Source organism: Hemicordylus capensis, chromosome 3, assembly GCF_027244095.1.
Source record: "Hemicordylus capensis ecotype Gifberg chromosome 3, rHemCap1.1.pri, whole genome shotgun sequence".
In the NCBI taxonomy this organism is placed as follows: domain Eukaryota; kingdom Metazoa; phylum Chordata; class Lepidosauria; order Squamata; family Cordylidae; genus Hemicordylus; species Hemicordylus capensis.
Genome location: NC_069659.1, coordinates 113,695,131 through 113,717,197, shown reverse-complemented (window position 1 = coordinate 113,717,197; position 22,067 = coordinate 113,695,131). Strand labels below are relative to the sequence as shown.

The 22,067-nt window shown below is 42.2% G+C and overlaps 1 protein-coding gene across 7 annotated transcripts in view; it reads right to left on the bottom strand.

Moving 5' to 3' along the window:
• The window catches only part of SH3KBP1 (SH3 domain containing kinase binding protein 1), a 285,503-nt gene that overhangs the window by 82,082 nt on the left and 181,354 nt on the right, over positions 1 to 22,067 (bottom strand). For all 7 annotated transcript variants that reach the window (XM_053307972.1, XM_053307968.1, XM_053307970.1 and 4 more), the window contains one exon: positions 2,889 to 2,964. In XM_053307972.1, the coding sequence (XP_053163947.1) occupies positions 2,889 to 2,964 (76 nt within the window). The remainder of the gene's footprint in view (positions 1 to 2,888; positions 2,965 to 22,067) is intronic.

The window sequence follows — 22,067 nt, the reverse complement described above, 5'->3', positions numbered from 1 at the left end:
GATGTGCTCTGTTGTTTCTACTTGCCCAGAGTCACAAAGGTATTGGCGTCCTGAGGGTGGGATCTTCTTATTTCGTCCGTCAAGAACAGCTGAGGGGAGAACATGGCAATGTGCCAGTGTGAAGGTCCTCCTGTGCTTTGGAACTTCCAGTTGTGTTAGATATGCCACAGGAGAGACAGAATACCTAAGTCCTTCACAGATGAGGAAGTTCAGGGCCCTGCCTATATCAGATTGGAGCTCTATGTCTGTAATGCGCTGTTTGATGAGAGCCTTGGCTGGATCGTAGCCCATATTAACTAAGAGGGGTGGGGATAGGCCCAGGGACAATATTTTGGTCATAACTGACCATTTCCAGTTGGACTGAAAGTCATCGCTCAGGGTTAGGGGGGAAAGACTTAAGGGACAGAAAGATAGTCTAAGCCAATAGTTAAGTATTGTAATCCAGACCCTTGCCTCCACTTTCATCAAGCCTGTCTCCCACAGGGTGGCATTAGAGACACGTCTTTGAACTTGGAGGGCTACTCTTAACAACTTTGATTGCACACACTCTAATGGGGCAAAGTTGGAGAACGGACCCAGCTGGACACCATAGAGAAGCTGTGCTAGTGGCTTAGCTTCATACAATTTAAGCACTGTGGGTATATAATGGCCACTTCTTGTCCAGAGAAACTTAAGGATAGCAGAAGTACTCCTCTGTGCATTTGATGCAACATAGTCCACATGTGTCTTCCTAGTGCCAGTGAAGGACTACTCCCAGGTATTTAAAGCCAGGAACCTGTTCAGTCTTGTGCCCTTCTATAGACCATATGGACTACTGTAAATGCATTTGATTTTTGCCATTGTTGTGGCTTGCATTTCCAGGATTTGTTTTCCTAAAAAGTCCTTGGTTTGAATTTTAAAATAAAGCTTCTTGACTACTTCCCAATCTGTTGACCTGTGCACAAAAGCTTTTAAAAAAAAACACATACTCATTGAGAAAAATGTGTTGGTTTAACTATGTGTTTTTTTAAGAACAAAAAAATGTCCTCATGCCTCAGCAGGAAGTTTTTCACACAGGGCTTTTAAAGCCCTTTAGCTCACATTTGCTCCGGAATGGAGGATGTGTGCTCATATTTTCCCATTTCCCCTTATTCCTTGCCACTTCCTACCACTGGAATGCCTTCCACCCAACGTCCTATTCTTTTCCTCTCTTATAATCAAGTGGCTCCTTAACTATTCACTCTGGTTTTTCCCAGTTCATTATTCTTCTCTTTACTTTCCTCCCTCCTTAATGTATCTTTTCTTGAATCTCAGGTTACAAACCTGTAGACGGGGCCTCTCTTGATGCTTAATTTGGATACAGCACCAACTGATTTTAAGTACAAATAACTAAATAATTATAGCAGAAATATATTATTATCAATGATTATTAATACTTATTTCTCCATTCAAACAAGAAATATTTATATACCGCTTTTCAACAAGAGTTTCCAAAGCAGTTTACATAGAGAATAAATAAATAAAGGTGGCTCCCTGTCCTCAAAGGGCTCACAATCTAAAAAGAAACATAAGATAGACACCAGCAACAGTCACTGGAGGTACTGTGCTGGAAAGGGCCAGTTACTCTCCCCCTGCTAAATAAAGAGAATCACCACGTTAAAAAGGTGCCTCTTCAAGACACTGCTTTATTTTTCAAGACATTGCTTTATCAAGACATTACTTTAACTTCTACAATTCAATTCTATAATTCAAGAATTCTATAATTAAAGACATTGCTTTTTCTTCTACAAGCCACAGTTATCAACTTTGCTATTGGAAACAAATTTATAATCATCTCCAAATCAGCACAGTAACCAATTGTCACAGATAACCAAACAATATATACAGATACTCTGCCATTTTCTCAGTGCAGCACAAGCTACTTAAGAACTCTGCTGAACACACGTACAGCATTTTTCATCATTTGCCAAATAGATTTTAAGGTATTATGTTGAAACCTCCTTTTCCAATTTTATTAAGTATCTCAGAGAGAGAAAGACAAGAATGTAATGGAGGAAGCTCCATTCCCTGATGTATTTCATTGGCTCAATCTGTCTGCTTGCTCACCTTTCCCAATAGAAAATGAGATGGACAGGCTGAACTGCAAACAAAGCAGGAGGAGAGTAGGGACTTTCCTCTCTCATAGCATACTACAGTCTCAGTTAACCATACTTTCAGACTTTTCCAGAAATAATCTAATCAATTTCAAAATAGCATAATTTGGGGGAAGTGGCTATTAAGAACTTGATTGTCTAAACAGGATTAAAACATGAAAAACTAATTGTAATATAACGACTTTTCTAGTTAGCAAATCAGAGGTAAACAAATATACTTAATTATAGGTTTCAACCACATTTAAACTCAATTATTCAGAGTGCTGGAAATGCCCTACTACTATTTTTATTTCCTCTGGGAGAGGCTTTACCATATGACAGCATGTTTTCCTGCAAATTAAACATGCAGAGTGAGAGAAGTATAAATACTTCTTGCTTTTTATTCCCAGGCACATCTGCAAGACAGAATTTTTAAAACCAATTTAAAATTATCCCCCCCCCCAACAAATTGGATTTCTTTAGGGGCTGAAAGTGCAATTTAATCCAATATTCGGTGGAAGACAGCAGGATATAAAGTAACAGGATAATACCATTTTTAAGGTCTGTGAAACAAAATGTGTTCTCTTGACCTCTTTGTCCAAAGCCTCATGGTACATTTTCTTTATTTTGAAATTTTAGAACTGCCAAGATAGAAAAGTGGCCCAGATTTCCCAAGAGGCCTTACTACTCTCGGAAGGGCGGTATAAAAATCGAATAAATAAATAATACTCTGAGCACAAGGAGTGGGTGGGGCATGGAAATAATAGCAAGACCTACTCTTTGTTCTGCTGTCCAGTTCTATTTTCGCTGGCTCCTGAATTGCTGTAGCTGTAGGTATTCTTTTTCCAACAGTCTGTAAACATATAAAAGATTCTTTTTAATCTGTTTTATATCAAACAATATAACTAATAAATCAGATACCACTATTAATGTATTTGCGCCTCTAAAGAAGCATAGTCAATACAAACATTTTCCACCTCCTAAAAATTCACTGAGTTCTTACCTGCTACGATTCCCTTGAGAAGTTTAACTGGTTAGTTAATTGACCCTCTGTTACTTTATAATTACATATTTTTTCATGCAAAAGAAATTCTCCTCTGTGCTGTCATATGATTTATCAAAGCTCTGTTGACACATATCCCAGCAAAACTACCTTTTAACTCTACTTCATTACACTGATAATCATACAAGCATAGGTAGAAACAGGGATTTAATCATGTGTTACCCTGTTATAATTGGCTATGCTATTCCATAGCATTTAACTTGAGGTAAAACAGTGGCTTACAGTTGTCATGTGATTATACTCAAGAGAAACAGCATTGATTAATGGATTTATGGAAGCCATGTGGACAACATTTGGTCAAAGGAAATAAATATGAAGGGAGAAAAGGGAGTTTTCTGGTTGCATATTTACCAGCACTGAATCCACAACCTGAATTAAACAATTTTGGGGGAGATGGGAATTTGATTTTACATCTGCTACTTTCATATCTAATGGCTACGGAAGCTGAAGAATTGAACAGCTTGCCTTCTTAAGAGAGTGGTAGCAGCACATAAGACACTGACCTTTTCTGAATAAGATATAACAGCAGAGGGGCAAACTGGAAATATGCCCCCTGCTATATAAACTCAAAGAACAAATAAAAGAGTGATTCAGGTGACTAAATACAAAGTAGAAGTTTAGAGGTCCTTCTTTGTTTTAACAGAAAAAAGAGAGGCTCTCAAATGCCATTAAGAGGATCCAGGAAGACAGTCTAAAATGTATGAGGTGTGGGACAAATCTACCTCCTGAACTAATTTAATTAATTAGCTAAAATGATTGGATACAAGAACTCAGGGCAGTGGAACAAATTTCATTCTGGCAGGCTGTTTGTATGGAAATTGAAATAGTTGATTTATGTTTAAGGTGACAAGAGGTGACCTTGCTAATTAAATACATTTGCTTTTAGATAGATGACATTGCAGGGTTGCCAGATGTGTTTTTTTTTACAAAAAAGATGTCTTATGTTCAAAGTATTGCCCTGTACCAGATTAAAAGCCCCATAGAACATACTCTAGGACAGCCCACTATAAATCCATGTAACGGTTTTGTGTTTCCGATGTCTCATAAAATACAGAACAAATACTGTTTTTGCTTTTCATATTGTTTTTGAAACCCATTATAATGCCCTTCAGAGTTACAGACATACGTTAATGCTATGTTTTGTTTTGTTTTGAATAAGTCCTTGCCATCTTTTGAAGCATTTCAGACACAATACTCCAAGGGCCTATCATCCTAGAAACTGCAATTTGAGACTTTCACTATCCTCAGATTTGAGTAAACAAATTCAAGGCAAAATTATGGTAAATGTGTTGCTGAGGGCTTTGAGGTTCTTCCATCTTCCCACCCTACTGAACTGGAGAACAGTCACAAAATCATGTCATTAAAAGTGCCAGGTTTCAATGGCTAAGTTAAGCTTTTCAAACAAAAGCTTTCTATTTCCACTTACAAATTTCAAGTACATCAACAGTTTAGCTGAGAGGAGAGTATTCTAATTGTAAAACTATACCAAGAATTCTAATCTAAAATTAAAAGGAGGTTGGTGACTATACACACACACACACACACACACACACACACACACACACACACACACACACTGCAATAATATGATTTGAATTGAATAGAAGTACTGGAACACACATTAGGCATAGCATGTGGTGATAAGACAGATCAGGGGTCATTATTTCAGCATGCAGTATCTCAATTCCACACCCCACCCCCTAGAATTTCAAATCTAGATTTTCCAACTTCTCATCTGCACATATATTTAAGCATTAAACATTTTGATCAGAGGTTTATTCAGAGAAGACTAAAAATTACACTCCCTTATTCACAATCTTTCTTCAGACATGACAATTATGTGGGAAGAGCAGGAAGCACTACTGTACTGTACTTCCTGTGTATACGCTTCTCTAATTTGTCCAAATTAGAACCTTCATATTCCTGCCCACCTCTAATGGAAATATATGGAAGTTCTATTTCAGACAAGATAAGAAGTGCGTGAATATAAAGCATATGACATTTTCACTTTCTGTCCTCTGCACTATGATCACATCTGAAACTGCTTTGAATGGCTTTTACTTATCTGTATGTTCATCGGGCTTGGTTACATGCAGTAGAGGAGCATGAATGACCACACACTGCTGACCACAAGCAACTGTAATGCCTCTGGGAGTCCCACATAAAATATGAGAATCAACTGTGCAATTTGGATCTACAGAATTTAGATTTTTACCATGTAGTGCTATGGCAACCAGACAACTACACATAGATGACCACAGCCATCCAGAAGATTATCCTGGATGAGCATGCTGACTTGGTGTGAATTATGGAGATCTGGTTGGATGAATGGGCAGATGTAAATCTCTCCCAGCTGTGCCTATCAGGTGTCCAGGTGCAGCATCAGCCAAAGCAGGGTGAGTAGGGAGAAGGGGTTGCCCTGGTTTATCATGATACCATCCCCTTCACCAGATGCACTGTCTGCAATTCTGACCAGTTTGAGTGCCTGCATGCAGTGAGATCATGAGGGATAGATTCTGTTGGTATACCACCCACCCTGCTGTCTAACAGTCTTCCAGCCAGAGCTGCTTAAGGTGGTTTTGGATGTGGCGGTGAGAACCCTGAGGCTGTTAGTCTTGGGGGACTTTAATGTTCATGTGGAGGCCACCTTATCTGTGCAGCTCGGGACTTCATACCCTCCATGATTACCATGGCCTTGTCTTGATTTCTGGTCCCACACATGTGGCAGGCCATACGCTCAACTTGGTCTTTGAGTCAAGGGTGGATAGTGGTGCTCTGTGGAAAGTCGAGGAGGCCTTAATACCATGTATGGATCACTATCTGGTGACGATTGCCCTGAGGTTGGACCCAATATAACTCTAAAGGAGTGGGGGACCAGTTAAGATGGTTGCACTCAGAGGCTTATAGATTCTAATGGATTACTGATGGCTCTGTGGGGATTTTCCTGCTGAGAGAATGGACAATCCTGTTGATGCCCCGGTTTTCCTCTGGTATGAGGAGATGAATCGGGTGATTGACATGGTCACACCCAGGTGTCCTCTCCTGACCCGGCTAATCCAAGTGACTCCCTGGTATAGAGGTGAGTGGCGGACAATGAAGCAGGCTGGCAGACTGCTTGAGTGTCGTTGGCAGAAAACTCAGAATGAAAGTGACAGAAAACAGGTTAGAGCCCATATTAGGGCCTATTCAATGAAGGTGATAGCAGTGAAGAAATCCTACTTTTCCACCACCATAGCATCTGCTCAATGTCGTCGTGGAGCTTTTACGAGTTGTTTAGGGCCTCCTATGTAAGGGTTTCAAAGACCATCAAACAGAACCCTTGGCAGCCTGCTGTGATCAGTTTGCATGATACTTTGCAGATAAAACCACTAGTATCCATTCTGACTCGGATGCTAAGGATTTTGCGGCACCGGAACTGGATGCTGCCAATGCACCATCTGGTCTGGTTATACCAGATCATTTTCAGACTGTGTTGCCTGAGGAGGTGGACAGGCTGCTTGGAAGGCTGAGGCCTACTACATGCGTGCTCAACCCTTGCCCTCATAGTTCATAAAGGCTGCTAAGGAGGGACTGGGTCCATGGGTGGCCAGGGTGGTGAATGCCTCTATAAAGCATGGGGTGGCACCCCCCTCACCTGAATCAGGTAGTCATTAGGTAGTCATGAGGACAAAAAGTCCTCATTGGACCCAGATGACTTAAGTAACTTTCAATTAGTTTCTAACCTCCCCTGCTTGGGCAAGCTCCAAGCAGTCCTGGGTGAATCTGATTATTTAGATCCTTTCCAGTCTGGCTTCTGGCCTAGATATGGAACAAACACTGCCTTGGTCACCCTGGTGGATGACCTATGCCATGAGATAGACAGAGGGAGTGTAGCTCTGTTGAGTTGCCTGGACCTCTTAGCGGCTTTGATACTATCAACCATGGTCACCTCTCTGGGTAGGGACTTGGGGTCACATTTATACAGTGGCTCTGCTCCTACCTGGAGAAAGAAGGTGGTGCTGAGGGATGCCTGCTCTATCCCTTGTCCTTTGGGGTGCCACAGGGATCTTTTCTCTCTCCTATGCTGTTTAACATCTACATGAAACTTCTGGGAGAGATTATCCATGGATGTAGACTATGGAGCAATCAATATGCTGACGACACCCAGCACCACCTAACTTTTAGTTTAGTTTGGTCTGGTGGCTGTTCTGGACCAGATGGGGGCAAACAAGCTGAAATTTAATTCAGATGATGCAAGTTTTCTGGGTTGGTAACACTGGTCATCCGAGCAAAGAAGTAAATCTGGTCTTGGACAGGATCACACTCCCCACAAAAGACACAATCTGCAGCTTGGGGGTTCCTTTGGACCAAAAGCTGTCCTTGGAGTCAAGATGGCAGCAGTGTGAAGAAGTGCTTTTTAGTCTGGGTTCCTACTTGGGCAAGTCAGACCTAACCTCAGTCACTCATGCTTTGGTGATGTCCAGATTGGACTAGTGCAATGTGCTCTACATGGGGCTGCACTTGTAGACAGTTCAGAAGCTTCAGCTGGTCCAGAATGCTGCTGCAAGGATGCTCGTGGGTGCAAGTCACTTCATGAGTGTCACGCTCAGCCTGCAGCAGACTTCACTGGTTACCAGTCTGCTTCCAGGCTAGGTTCAAGGTGCTGGTCTTGACCTTTAAAGCTGTACATAGCTTGGGGCCGGGATACCTGTTGGACCACATTCACCCATATGAACCTGCCAGGGCCTCCGCTCGACATCTCAGGCCCTGCTTATGGCCCCACCACTAACAGAGATCTAGCTGGCAGGGTCAAGAGGGAGGGGAGGGGGTGGGGGCAAGAGGGAGGGGGGGCAACAGGGAGGGGAGGGGGTGGGGCAAGAGGGAGGGGAGGGGTAGGGCAACAGGGAGGGGAGGGGGTGGGGCAAGAGAGAGTGAGGGAGGGGGCAAGAGAGAGTGAGGGGGTGGGGCAAAAGAGTGTGAGGGAGGGGAAAAGAGAGAGGGGCAGGAGGGGGGCAAAAGAGAGTGGGGCTGGGAAAGGGGACCAGTACGCCCCCAAAGAGCGCACAGATGCTCTGTGCGGGTTGGCTAGTAATTGTATATTTTGCTTCAGGAAAACACTGCAGCAGTAACCCGCACCTATGTGAGTACGAATCACTGAGAACCTGAGTTGCTAGCTATGAAAATGAACATTTCAAACCTCAACATCTTAGTTCTCAGCATTTCAGCTGAAGGGAACACAGTGTGACTAATCTAAAGGCAATCAAACATCACTATGATTCTATTTATAATGCTATTTCATTAACCTGAATCATGGGTTACATTCTGAAAATTTACATGGGATTTTTCTTTTACAGTTTGTAACTTTTAAATGTAATTTTAATTTGGTCTTCTAACTTATTTAATTTTATTATTTTTAAAATTATTTTATTTTATATCTATTTTGTTAATGTTATAAGCTGCCCTGAGCAGTAGTGGAGGGATGGAGTAAATATTTTAAATAAATAGATAAATAGGATTGCATCAGGTCCTGATGGCCCAACAGTAAAGCTGAACCCATCAAGAAGTATTCAGAAAGGAAGATAAGCATTAGATATTATCATATATTTCAGGAGTGAGGTCCTGTAAGCCTCATTTATATTAACAGCACAGATTTACAACCACAAGGTTTAACGTGAAAATTAAAGTTGGCACTTTTATAGAATAGTAACAAGTAGTCAATATATTAATTTTAAATATGCATGGAAAACCAGAGTTATTTTTACAGACCTCAGGAAGTGTCTAGGTGTGCCTACATAATAAGGCTTATAGTCTCTCTGAAAGAGATATTTTGCTCCATCTTATATATTCCCTTTCCAATCCACCTTCCCAAAAGACTGTTCACTCTTTATTGAAAAATACTGTGCTTTCTTCTGGTTTAAAGGTAATAAAATTCACCTCCAGTGACATATAGTACTGCTGACATGAAAACACTACACGTAACTGGGCTGACATATAACAGCTCAACCTCCATCTTGTAGATGGTGTTATTGGGGACAATGCAAGCAATGACTACTGCTTTGGGTTGTTGCTATGGTAGCAGTAGATAAGATAATCAAAGCTGTAGTACATGTTGGTGGCCAGACCCAACATCAGCTCGGATATAATGGAAGTGATTATATCATCAGCAGTCATCACCCAAGAAGCCCCCATCACTGCTGTAATTCAGCTGGATTTCCAACACATTGGTGTGCCAATTGGCTCCCACCAATTCAACAGCTGATGTGTTCCTGTAGTGGCACCTACTTGTCCCACTTGCAGGAGGAGGATGGAGCTGGGATGGCAACATCAAGCATAGGAAAATCACCATGAAGACATTCAGAAGCAGTGACAAAGTGAAAAGGGCAAAGATTGGAGGAGCTATTCCTCCACTAAGAACAAACAGCACTTAATTTAAAGTATCATCTACTGATACTGGAAACATTATTCATTGCAATAGTTTCCAATGAAAAATGACCTAATAGGGTTTGCATTGTTCCTACTCCTAAGTGGAGCCTACATAATTAGAGCTTCCATTTGTTAAATTTGTTTGTAAATAAAATCTCTTTATTATTGTATTATTATTTTCATCCTAAGTTTGGCTGAAAAAACAGTGATGTGGAACACATGCTATTGATACCATGTTCTTCAGGAACAAAATTATCAGAGTGGCTTCCAACGTGCTAAAAATAATAATACAATACACAGTTGGGGTGTATACACAGATACTGGGAATAGGAAATGGCAAGTCATTCACAATGTTGGAATGGTTTATAAGTGGGACTGTTGTTTTTGGTTGTGAAGACATTACAACCTGTAATGTCTGCAGATGACTTCAATGGATAAGCTTTCACACTATCCTCTCTCACACAGTGCCTCAAGGAGAACATATTATTTTGGGGTGATAACTACAGCATTAGATTTGTTGAGCCAGAAAGCATTTTAACTAGTTATCCATTCCAATCCACTTGTCCATCTCCATGGTACTGACTCCTCTCCACAGTTGTTTTTTAAGCTATCGATGCAAGCCATGCTATTTTAAAAAAGGTATAAGCTGTTTTCCCAATAGTGTGTGACTGGCTATTTATTTCTTGTCCCCACGAACTTTGAAATTTCCAAGAATGCCAGTCATGAATGAATGATGGTTGTTTTCTGACACATATGACCTATAGTAAATGAAGTTGTAGCCTGAGGGCCAGTGGACACAACTTCTAGACTTGTGGTAGCTGCTTGAAATTTGCTGCCTATGTTGGTTCTCTCCCTGTAGGCAGTTAGTCATGTGCCTCCATACCTTTAGTGTAAGCCAGAAACAGATAAGAATCTGGCAGAGGATACAGAACCAAATATGAACTGAGAAAATGGACAGTATCGTAAACTGAATCAGCATTTAAGTCACTCAGAAAACATCAGAAATGTAATCCTTTCCCTACCATAATATGACCTCTCTGCTTTTGACTTATGGTCCAACACATGTCCAAACTATAGACCAACCCAAACACTGAAAATACATCAAACCAGGATTTCTTTGCAGGTTGTCAAGATGAAGAAGTGTTGAATTCTTCAAAAAATGAAAAGGTGAAAGCAATGATTTGCTTTTAAGAATGGCAAAAGGCTCAGTTGGAGAAGTCTGTCTTCATGCAGCTATAACCAAATGTGATTTATACATTGATAGTGTGTTTAGTCCTTATCCGCCCCCCAACTTGGCAAATGAGCAGTCATAAAACCAGCACAAGTTATGAAATCTGTGCACTTGGCTTCTGATTTAAGTATGAGGGTCTGCTAGAGTAAAGGCATTTACTTCCTCCGGAGCGTATTTTCATGGTCACGTGTATTGCAGAGAACCAAACTGGCAATCAATAAGGCCAATAAGACATGGCATGTGAAATTACTTTAAGGGTTGATTCACAAATACATTTATATTGCTTCAAATATCTATCTATCTATATAATTAATTCTCTTAGCCGGTGTGTGTCCTGAGTTTGGCGGTGGAACTCTTGCGACTCATTGCGAGAGTTCCTGGGCCCAGCAAGAGTTGAGGGGGAAGAAAAAATGGCAGCAGTGTGAGCAGGTCGCAAAATGGCAAGAGGTGGTGGCCTCGGCTGGCTGCTGGGAGGCGGCGGGACGGCCTGTCCTTTCCAGGCCAGGCCATTCATGGTATGGAAGAGGAAGCGGCAGCGGTAGCGGCCCAACCCGGTGGGAGGTGGCGGGGCAGCTTGGCCGTCCCAGCAGGGGCGTAACTACCATTAGGCAAGGGGAGACAGCTGCCTGGGGGCCCCCATGCCTCGAGGGACCCCCCAGAGGCAAGTCTCATGTGAAGTGAGTGTGTGTGTATCAGCGAGGGGCCCATTTTAAAATTTTGTCTCTGGGCCCACTCCAGCCTCGTTACGCCCCTGCGTCCCAGGTATGAGAGGCGGCAGCGGCCTGACCAAGCGGGAGGCGGAGGCAGCAGGATGGCCTGGCCTGGCCAGGCTGTCCCAGGTATGAGAGGTGGAGGCCCGACCAAGTGGGAGGCAGAGGCAGCGGGATGGTCTGGCCTGGCCAGGCCGTCCCAGGTATGAGAGGTGGTGGCGGCGGCAACCTGACCAAGCAAGAGGTGGCGGGACGGCCTGGCCTGGCCGTCCAAAATATGGAAGAGGTGGCAGCCCGGCTGGGCCTGGATGCTGGAGGCAGGAGGCATCAGAGGCCAGGATGGGAGGGAAAATTTTTGGCCTGCTGCCGCCCAGTAAGAAGAGATTGGGGGAAGGGGGCTGGAGGGGGAGGGGGGAAGAGAGAGTAGGGCTGGAGGGAGGGGGAAGGGGCAAAAGAGAGTGGGGCTGGAAGTGGGGAACAGCACGCTCCCAAAGAGTGCACCGATGCTCTGTGTGGGTTGGCTAGTTATAGTTAATTGCATTAAACAATATGTTTGGTGTGATGACTGAATATATGAGACCACTGAAGACTGTGGCTTGGATCCTAATTTTTATTCCTGCCTTCCACTTCCTCTGCATCCCAGTCTTGTGCATTGCGCTGGTGGTGGGGGAGGCCTCTGAAACATGATGGCATGCAACATGAGCAAAGTGCTGCAGGAAAGGGGATCAGCAAAAATTCCCCTTGTGTGAATTGATGTGCCTTCTTGCAGGAGAGCAATTTCAAATTCAAGCCCTTTATATGCAGGTTCATCAGAATTTTTCTGTTTTCTATACAACAGTATGTTTAAATGCTTAATGAATGGTGATAATTATAGTGAATGAAAAAGTCATCAGAGATCAAACCTTATAGGTCTTCAGTAAAATAATAAATTATAATTTTACGGTTAAGATGCAACTTGTGGTCAAAACATAACAAATATAATGAATATTTATATACCACTTTTCAACAGACATTCCCAAAGCCATTTACATAGATAAAATCAAAACAAACAAATAAAACGGCTCCCTGTCCCCTAAGGGCTCACAAACTAAAAAAGAAACATAAGATAGAGACCAGCAACTACTAGAGGGATGCCGCGCTGGGGATGAATATGGCCAGTTGCTCTCCCCCGGTAAAGAGAATAATCACTTTTTAAAAGTGCTCCTTTGCTCAGTTAGCAGGGAAAACATTAAGGATTCCTAAATTAAAGAAAGTAGTCAGCTTTTCTGGCAGTAGTCACTAAAAAGCAAAGACCTAAGTATACAAAACATTATTTCATGTCTGGGATGAACCAGACACAATCCCCGCCCCCCACAATTCAGTCCTAATTCCATACAAACAAGAAGTTTTAAACTAATACTTTGCAAAGCCATTTCACACAGGTTAAAAAGGACCACCCAACTACGATATATCTTAATTATCTAGTATTAAGAAAAAGAGGTACTTCATATCCTTCAAAATTATTGATGATAGTCTTAGCAGTTTTAGTTTGCTAATCCCCTCAGTCATTGGGTATGTTAAGAAGTTTAAAAAGCTTTGCCACAGGAGGTTTTATTGGGATTACTGTATCCAAATGTCAAATGGAATGCAGGAAGTGGAATGCATTAGTTTAGGTTGAGCAGATGCAGCCAAAACAAACAGAGCAAATCATTTCAGGATCAGTGATGAGAACATGCCAACCACACATACACTGAAAGGGAGAAAATGAAGGGTCTTTTACATAACACTCCCCATTGCTAAATGATTAAAAACTAAAACTAAATGTAATAAATATGAAAATATTAAACTAGAGTCTTGATTGTTTTGTTCTACCCACTTTTTTTTTTCAAAAGTAAAAAAGAAAAAGAAAAAAGCCTGTGATGACATGCCATCCATCTAAACGAATATGAAAAGATTAGTATACAGTATCATTCTTATAGTTGGAAGTTAATTAAATTTACACAGTTTTGCGAAGTGCACATTTCCGGAGTTTCATTTATTTATTTATTGCATTTTCCCTCATCCAGCCTCCAATGACTGTGAGGACATACATGGTTCTTCCCGCACTTTTATGAGTCATAACAACCTTGTGAGGTAGGTTACACTAAGACACAATTACTGGACGAAGGTTGCCCATTGAAACTTAATAGCTTAGTGGGGATTTTAACCTGGGTCTCCTCAGATTTAGTCCAACATTTTAGCTATCACACCATGCTGTCTCTCTGTTTCAGAAACTGTTGTTTATAGCAGTACAGAAACAAGCAGAACTAAAATCCAACAGTCCAATTAGATGTGATATTAAATGTATCACCTAGTTTGGGAAGTTTCTTAAACCTTAAAAGAGTAGTTGCATAGGCTGTGACATGGCTTGGGACTGCCACACAGAAGAAGGTGTTCAGCCCTCTAATTCCATGGCATTTTCCTGCCAAAAATCACTCCCTGGCTGCTAATGCTATAGGTCAGACTAGACACCAGAGTGGCAGCTACATCCATTATTCCCATGCCTGCCCCATTCATATATAAAGTAGGAGGAGCCTCTGCCTTTCAACGTAGTCTAGCACAAATTCGATAAACAAATGGTCTGATTCAGTATGTTCATACAACTGCAGGTGGGTTGTCACATATTTTAATGTTCTGCTATGTTAAACGCACATAATGGTGGATAAAGACAGAGGCATCTGCCTATGGCAGCAAAATTTGAGGAGAGGCAACTTTTGCTGCTCCACAAATTTTGCCATGCCTCTCTGGGGGCGGCGGTAGCTGTAGGGAGGGGAGCACAAGGGGGAATCCTCCCTTTCCCCTCTAAATATTGCCATTGCCATGGCGGGATGGGGCACAGTGTGAGTGGCTAGCTACAGGGAGGGTGGGGAGCAAGGATGAGGAGAAAAGAGTGTTCCCATTTAAAACAAAAAACAAAAACCCAACAACTTAAAGTTTCAGGAGTGGTGGTGGCCTGTCTCTGGCCGCGCCACCCTCCAGTAACATCCTGCAGTGCACGGTGTCATCTGACCTGGCTCACACCACCACTCAGGCTCCGCCTCCGATGCCGAGCAAGTTCTCCTCGCTCCCTCTTATTTCAGACAGCCTTTTGCTGCCTAACAGCGCTTTATTTCCCTTTCTCTCTCACACACCCTTTGTGTTCCCCTTCCCTACAGCGGCAAATTTCTCTTTGCTTATGGGTGGCAAAGAGGTTAATCCATCCCTGAACTCACAGCACTCAGGAAACTAGCACAACAGGCAAAGGGCTGGGGTAGAACCTCTCACCCCACAACATGCTAGCTTCTCTGTGCAGGGACTTTTTGTTATTTTTAAGAGCATTCAGAAGTGATATTCTTTACTAACTGCCTGAAGTAGTGTACTACATTTGATTCTCATCTCAGCACTTTATCAGCTCATTACCATTGTATGCTTGTGCATGTGTAAACCTGGCTAGAATGGAGCAGCCATGTGGACTGCCTTAATTATAAATAGTTTCACCTTTAGAAAAGACTATTTTCAACATAAACATTATCAACAAACTAGAGAAGGGAGTTCAGTCTCTCAAAGAGATTTTAAAAACAAAACAAAACAAAACAAAACAAAACAGTTTCTCCAGAATTCTTGTAGTTCTGATTTAACTCCTTATATTTCTGACACCTCTATTTGTCCTTTCACTGGAGTGTAATCAGGAAAGCTACTTTTAAATGCACTAAAAGGGTACACAAAAACATTGCACAAAAACCATTATTTTAAATTTTAATGCTTTACCTGTGCGAACTCTGATCAGCAGCAGTGGTGCTGATCTTGCTCCATAGTATACCCCATAGAGGTACTCTTGTTTGGGGGAAATGGGGTATCATTTAAGAGCTTTTAGTAAAAATATGAATGGGGGATATATTTACTTAGTTATATTTTTTAAATTTTTTTTTAACAATACAGTACTTATTTCCTGCCTTTCTATGAAAAATGCTCAAAGCAGTTAGCCACAAAATTTACAAAGCAACAACCAATGATAAAGAGATGACATCAGATAAAATAAATCACCTCCAGGAAAACAGTTAAAAACCCCAATTAAAAGGCCAAAGGCCTGTTTAAAAAGGAAGGTGTTCACAGAATATGATGATAAGCCGTTTTAGGAAAGGGATTCCAAAACCAAGGGGTGGCAAGAGAAAAAGGATCTTGTATGGGCCATCAACCATGTTCTCAGATGTCAGGATGACACAGAGAAGAGCATGATTGATTGATCTTCATGGAAGGACTGGTTCAAGTGAGAAAGACAGTTCCTTGGATATCCTGGCAATTTAGGGCTTTAAAGGTAACAACACCTAGCAATTTAGCAAAGGATCAGACAACACCTAGCAATTGACTAGAGACCAGTGAAGCTGTTGCAAGAGATACTCATACTCCCAAACACTGGTTCCAGTGAAAATCTTTGCTGCATTTTGGACCAGTTGGAGTCTCCAGACACGTTCAAAAAGGCAACCTCATGTAGAGCACATTGCAGTAAGGCAGTCTTGATATAACTAAGGCATTGCTGACTAGCTAAATCTGCTTTCTTTAGGAATGGATGCAGCTGGTACAACAGCTTAAACTGGGATTAAAGCACTCCTAGCCACAGCTGCCACCTTTGATCAGGCATGCTTTTGCCTGGCTTAGACTAGTGTGCCAGGGGTGTGTGTGTGTGTTGGAATGGGGAAGCTTACAACTTTGAATGGAAAACAAATTCAGAGAAAAAGAAAAAAGGATTCACAAAACGGCAGGGTATTGTTGCAAAGGAAGGACAACAAGCAGACTTACTGGAATTATTAGCCGCCAACTCGTTTGGCGGCTACACAGAGACGGGGCTTCTCGGTCGCTGCTCCGAGATTGTGGAATGTGCTCCCTGCTGAGATACGATCCTCCCCATCTCTGGCAATTTTTAAAAAACATCTGAAAACCCATCTTTTTGCCCAGGCTTTCTCAGCTTTTAAAAATTGTTGATTTAAATTAAATTAAATTTAATTTTAAAATTTAATTAAAATTTAATTAAAATTTAGTTAATTTAAAAAATTAAACTGTTTTAATTTTATTGTTGATTTGTTAATGTTGATTTGTTTTAACTTTTATTTGTGTTTTAATTGTTTTATGTTAACTGCCCAGAGAAAGGTTTGGGCAGTATATAAGGTTAATGAATAAATAAATAAAAGCAACAGCCACTGGAAACACATGTGCTGCTGGATACCCTTAATTTAAAAAAATTCTTGGAGGGGGGAGGGCTCAGAGGTGCTCTTACCCCTGGATTTCTGGGCCAAAGTCCATAGTCCCTGGGGCCCCCCAAATCCTCTTTAGTCTGTCCTGGGTGGTGCAGTCGCCCAGTGGAGCATGATGATGCTTAATTCGCAGGGGAGGGATACCTCCAAAGGCCTTTAGGTCCAGGCTCCAAAATTACCAAGGTGTACCTCTGGGTGGGCTACAAGCCCTTCTATGCTCCAGCTGTACAATGGAGGGAGCTCTCAGCTTCTAAAGAAATACATTATTTAGCCGACCCCACACAGAGCATCTGTGTTCTTGCACAGAGCATCAGGCGCCTCCGCTGCCCAGCCAATCAGCTGGGCATCGCGACGCACATTCCAAGGCACACCCAGGAGAATTATATATTTAGATACAACGTTTTTAAAAAGTATAAATGGAACAGGCATGGGGCTGTAGAAATGTGTGTCACTCACCACCATGTCTAATGGGAGGAGCCTGTGACACTCACACAAGCATATTCCACAGAGCTTTCTAAAACTGTCATAGGTGTACTAGCTGACAAAAATACCCCCTGCATTCTCCTAGCAACAGCACAATGGTATCTGAGCACTGGGAAATGTGACCTCACAAAACAAGTGCTTAAGGAATACTTGGCAACAAGATTAATCATAGTTCTGCATTTATTGAGTGAATAGTGCTCTAGTCTAGGCCATTTACTTATTCCTTGGTCTAGAGCTCCATCAACTATTAGATAAGTACTATCTTATCTGGGTTGCATTTCATTCTTCTGTTCTCACAAGCTAAATTAATGCTAAAATTAATTAGAATTAATTTTAACAATTTTAATTTGTTTTATACTATTGTTTTTATTGTGTTTTATGAATTTTAATGTTTTTTTAAATATCTTAAATTTTGTACACCACCTAGAGATGTATATATCAGGTGGTATAAACATATGATGATGACAGACAGACAATTGTATTGGTGCTCTGTCAGCCCAGTACTGATACCACGGTATTCTACTTTCTCTGGAATTTGAAAAAGTGAAAAAAATGTGAGTTAAGGTTTGAGGTTGAGCACACTCAACCTCAAATCCTGCAATAGCCTTTTGCAGCAGCCTCCTGCAAATGTTTAAAAGAAGAGTACAGGGGACATCTTGTGGAACCCTACAGGGTAATTAACTCTGAGTTGAAACTTCTCACTGCAGAATTTCAGACTCAAATGAGATGGAGAGAATGCAGAAAATATTGGTGTCATTTCTGATCTTTCTTAATTTCCATGGTTCAGAATAGGAGTCGGTCAACACCACCTTCTGAAACCTATCTTACTGCTTCCTGTTCCCTACTCTGCCAAGTGCTTCAGAAAGATGGCCAAATTGAATCAAAATTTTCTGAAAGGTCCTGGAGAATCAACAAGGACACACTATCTTCCATCAGTAGCAATCCACCAACATGGGCAAGGCCCAGGATTGGTATCTGGGTGGGTTTGCCATACAGTTGCTGCTCTTGTGCATGACTGAGGAAGTTGTGGCCTAGTATTACTGAAACAAAGGAGCTGGTGGGGGTGGTTGGGCTGGGGATATGTGACTGGGAGAGCAGAAGAATGGGGATAGTCTGGGGTAGTGATTTAACAGGTGGTGGGCAGAGGATGATATGGCAGTGGGAGTTAGGTAGACCATTACGGGGGAAATAGTCCAGGCAATTGAGACCTGTACTTTTTCTGGTTCTTCTCCCAACCCTGCAGTCCCAGTGAGCTTTGCAAACACTCTCTCTAGGATGAGGATGCTGCTGTTGAATGCCAGGTCAGTAAATGTTTGATTGTGGATAAGCATGCTGATCTGGTATGTGCGATGGAGACCTAGTTGGATGAGCTGGGTGGGGTTGGTCTCTCTCAGCTTTGTCCTCCAGGTTTGTCCTCCACACTTTCTGATCCTGCAGCAGCCTCGCCTTGAGGACAGGGAAGGGGGAATTGCAGTAATCTATTGTGAGACTTTCCCCCTTTCCAGATGCCTGGTTAGGCAATCTCAGAATTTTGAGTGTTTGTCCATGAGGGTGGGCCTTTGAGATAGCCTGCGGATTCTGTTGGTGTACTGACCACCCTGCTGTGGTCTCCCTACCTGAGTTGGTGGGGGGCAGTCTCAGAGGCGACTTTGGGTTCCTCCAAGTGTATTGCCTTGGGAGACTTCAACACCCACGCGAAGGCACCCCTTGTAGGAACAGCTCAGGATTCCATAGTTGTCAGGGCAACCATGGGACTATCTCTATTGGTATTGGGCTCTACCAATGTAGCAGGACATGCTCTGGATCTGGTTTTTTCTGACCAGGGAATACATGATGTGGAGGTGTGGAAATTTGATATAACTCCCTTGTCATGGACAGATCATCATCTGGTGGGCTTTAGTTTGACTGCTCTGGGAGCAGTGGACCAATTAGAATGGTCCACACCTGGAGGCTTATGGATCTGCTCTGTTTCTGGACAGCCTTGGGGAGTTTCCAGTGCCTAGAGCTGGCAACTCTGTCAAGGTCCTGGTGAATCTCTGGAATGTGGAGACAGTCCATGCTGTCTGGTCCAAAACCAAGCCTGAAACCAGACTGAAATATGCCTACAAGCAGAAAAGGTAGGAGGGTATATTCAGCCAAGGTGACTGTGGTGGGAAATGAAATTCAAGCAAACACATCAAAATAATAAAACTATCGTTTAAAAATCCTATAATTAATCACAACAGAAAATACGAAACACTCAAACTCAGCAGCAGCTATAACCAATCTACTGTATCACTGGTATATTTATTTCTCTCAGATTAGTGTTCCATGGCAACCAACACACCAATAACAGGATTTCTGAAATGCTCTTTCATCCACTAATGTAGAGATTGCATGCACACTTACTTCAAAGTAAATTCTATCAAATTAAGGTGGCTCAATTCTAGTTAAACGAGTTTAGAATCAGGATACAAGTCTGCCTAAACCTACTAACGTCCAGCACAAACACATCTTCAGCACTGCTTTAAATGGTACATGTTTTCTCTCAGACATACACACACTCTTTTGTTTCTTCCCTTCCTTTTTGCGTACGTATTTAACTATATTATGTGGCCTTTTCTCTGTTTCTGTTAGTTCTTCCCAGGAGGTAGGTTTTCCTTTTCTTTTCCACCAGTGCAATGTCTTCCTCATAACTTCCTGCCCTCAAGTTTTTTTTTAAGCTAACATCTGTGTAAAAATAACATTGTTTCCTTTTTAACTGTTCATCAGACAACCCACACATGTTTCCAGACTCATCCAAGTGTCAGTTTCTGTTACAGGTTATGAAAAAGAACAGAAACTGACAAATAAGTAATCTTCGTATTCTTCCACAGAATGCCATATCAACACAAAAGATGACAATGAAACAGTTGGTCTTGTGTGCAGGGACTGAAACTTTGCTGAGCAGCCAAACTGATGTAATTAGCCCAACACCAAAACCACAGCAAAGAGCAGCCTGCACAACTATTACACATTTCCACTGCAACAGGTCCAGCTTCAGGTTTCCTTGGATGTTTTCAGTAGCACCCAATTTTTTCCACATTGCTATAAGAATGAAGTGCTAAAACCAAGTTAGTTCAGGAGCTTTTCCCACTGGCCTCTGTGAAATAAATGGAAGACTGCAAAAGCACAGACAATGTTCACTTGCATATCTTTTCATTTGAATATTTCCAGATGGAGGGTGATGCTGTTTTTTGTGCGAGATTCAGTGGGCTTGTACTTGAACTGCTTAGGGGAGTTGTTCTTGGGCATCCACACCTAGCAGTGCTCACACTAGTTCATCCTTCTATTGACTATGTGCACCAAGTCAGACATTGTGAGTTTTGGCCCCTCCCACTTTCACTACCCCCTAAGCTGCTTAATGTATGCATGTACAAAATTTATCTTTTAATTAACATATTGTTGTTACATAATAGCAGCACACTGCACTCCTGCAGCACCCAAATTTAGGCTGATAGGTAGTGTATTGAAGTCCAGGACCCCCGAGGTAGCATTCTCAGAAATGCTACCTGTTCCACACGCAGGTACAGTGAGACAGGCAGAACTGAGGAGTTTCAATGCGTGGATGAGACGTTGGTGTTGGGAGGAAGGGTTTAGATTTGTTAGGCACTGGAATACATTTTGGGGCAAGCAAGGCCTGTACAAAAGGGATGTGCTGCACTTGAACCAAGATGGAACCAGACTGCTGGTGCTTAAAATCAGAAAGGTTGCAGAGCAGCTTTTAAAATGATACCTGGGGAACTGCCGATGGGAGCTGGGCAGTATCCCGTTTGGCAAAAGCCTTCCTTTACAGTATGAGGGTGCAAAGGATTCAGATAAAACAGAAGGGGACTGAACAGAACCTCACAAAGAGCAGACAGGAGCCTGTGCCAGCTGGTCAAAGAGTCAAAAGAAAGATAGCATACATCAGGTGAGAGATTCAGCATATTGGTGCTTATATGACAATGCCAGAAGCCTCCGGGCCAAGATGGGTGAGCTGGAGTGCTTGGTTGCTAACGCAGAAATAGATATAGTGGGCATAACAGAAATATGGTGGAACAGTGGGATACTGTTATCCCTGGATATAAACTCTATAGAAAGGATGGGGGGGGGGCCTTGGAGATGGAGTAGCACTGTATGTTAAAGATGGCATAGAATCTAACAAACTAGAAAACCTAGGTGGACTGGAGTCCTCACAGAAACTCTGTGGGTGACAATACAAGTGGGAACGTGATACTGGGGATGTGCTGTCGCCCTCTGGATCAAAACTCCAGTGACTGGGAGTTCTAGCAGGAAATCAGGGAGGTGTCAAGCAGAGGCAGGGCTGTAGTAATGGGTGACTTCAATTACCCACACATTGACCAGGTAAATTCACAGTCAGGTCATGACAAAGAGGTCAGATTTCTAGATATGCTAAATGACTGTGCCCTAGAACAGTTGGTCTTGGAACCAACCAGAGAGAAGACGACCTTGGACTTAATTCTGAGTGGCACCCAGGACCTGGTGTGTGATGTCAGTGTCATCAACCCTTTAGGGAACAGTGACCATAGTGCCATCAAATTCAGCATACATGTGGGGAGAGAATCACCAAGAAAGTCTAACACAGACATTTTGAATTTCAGAAGAGGAAACTTCTCCAAAATGAGGAGTATGGTGAAAAGAAAGCTGAAAGGGAAAAATCAGGAGAGTCACTTTGCTCCAGAGTGCATGGAGTTTACTCAAAACCACAATACTAGAAGCCCAGTTAGATTGTGTACCCAAAAGGAAGAAAGGTACCACTAAGTCCAGGAGAATGCCAGCATGGCTAACAGGTACTGTCAA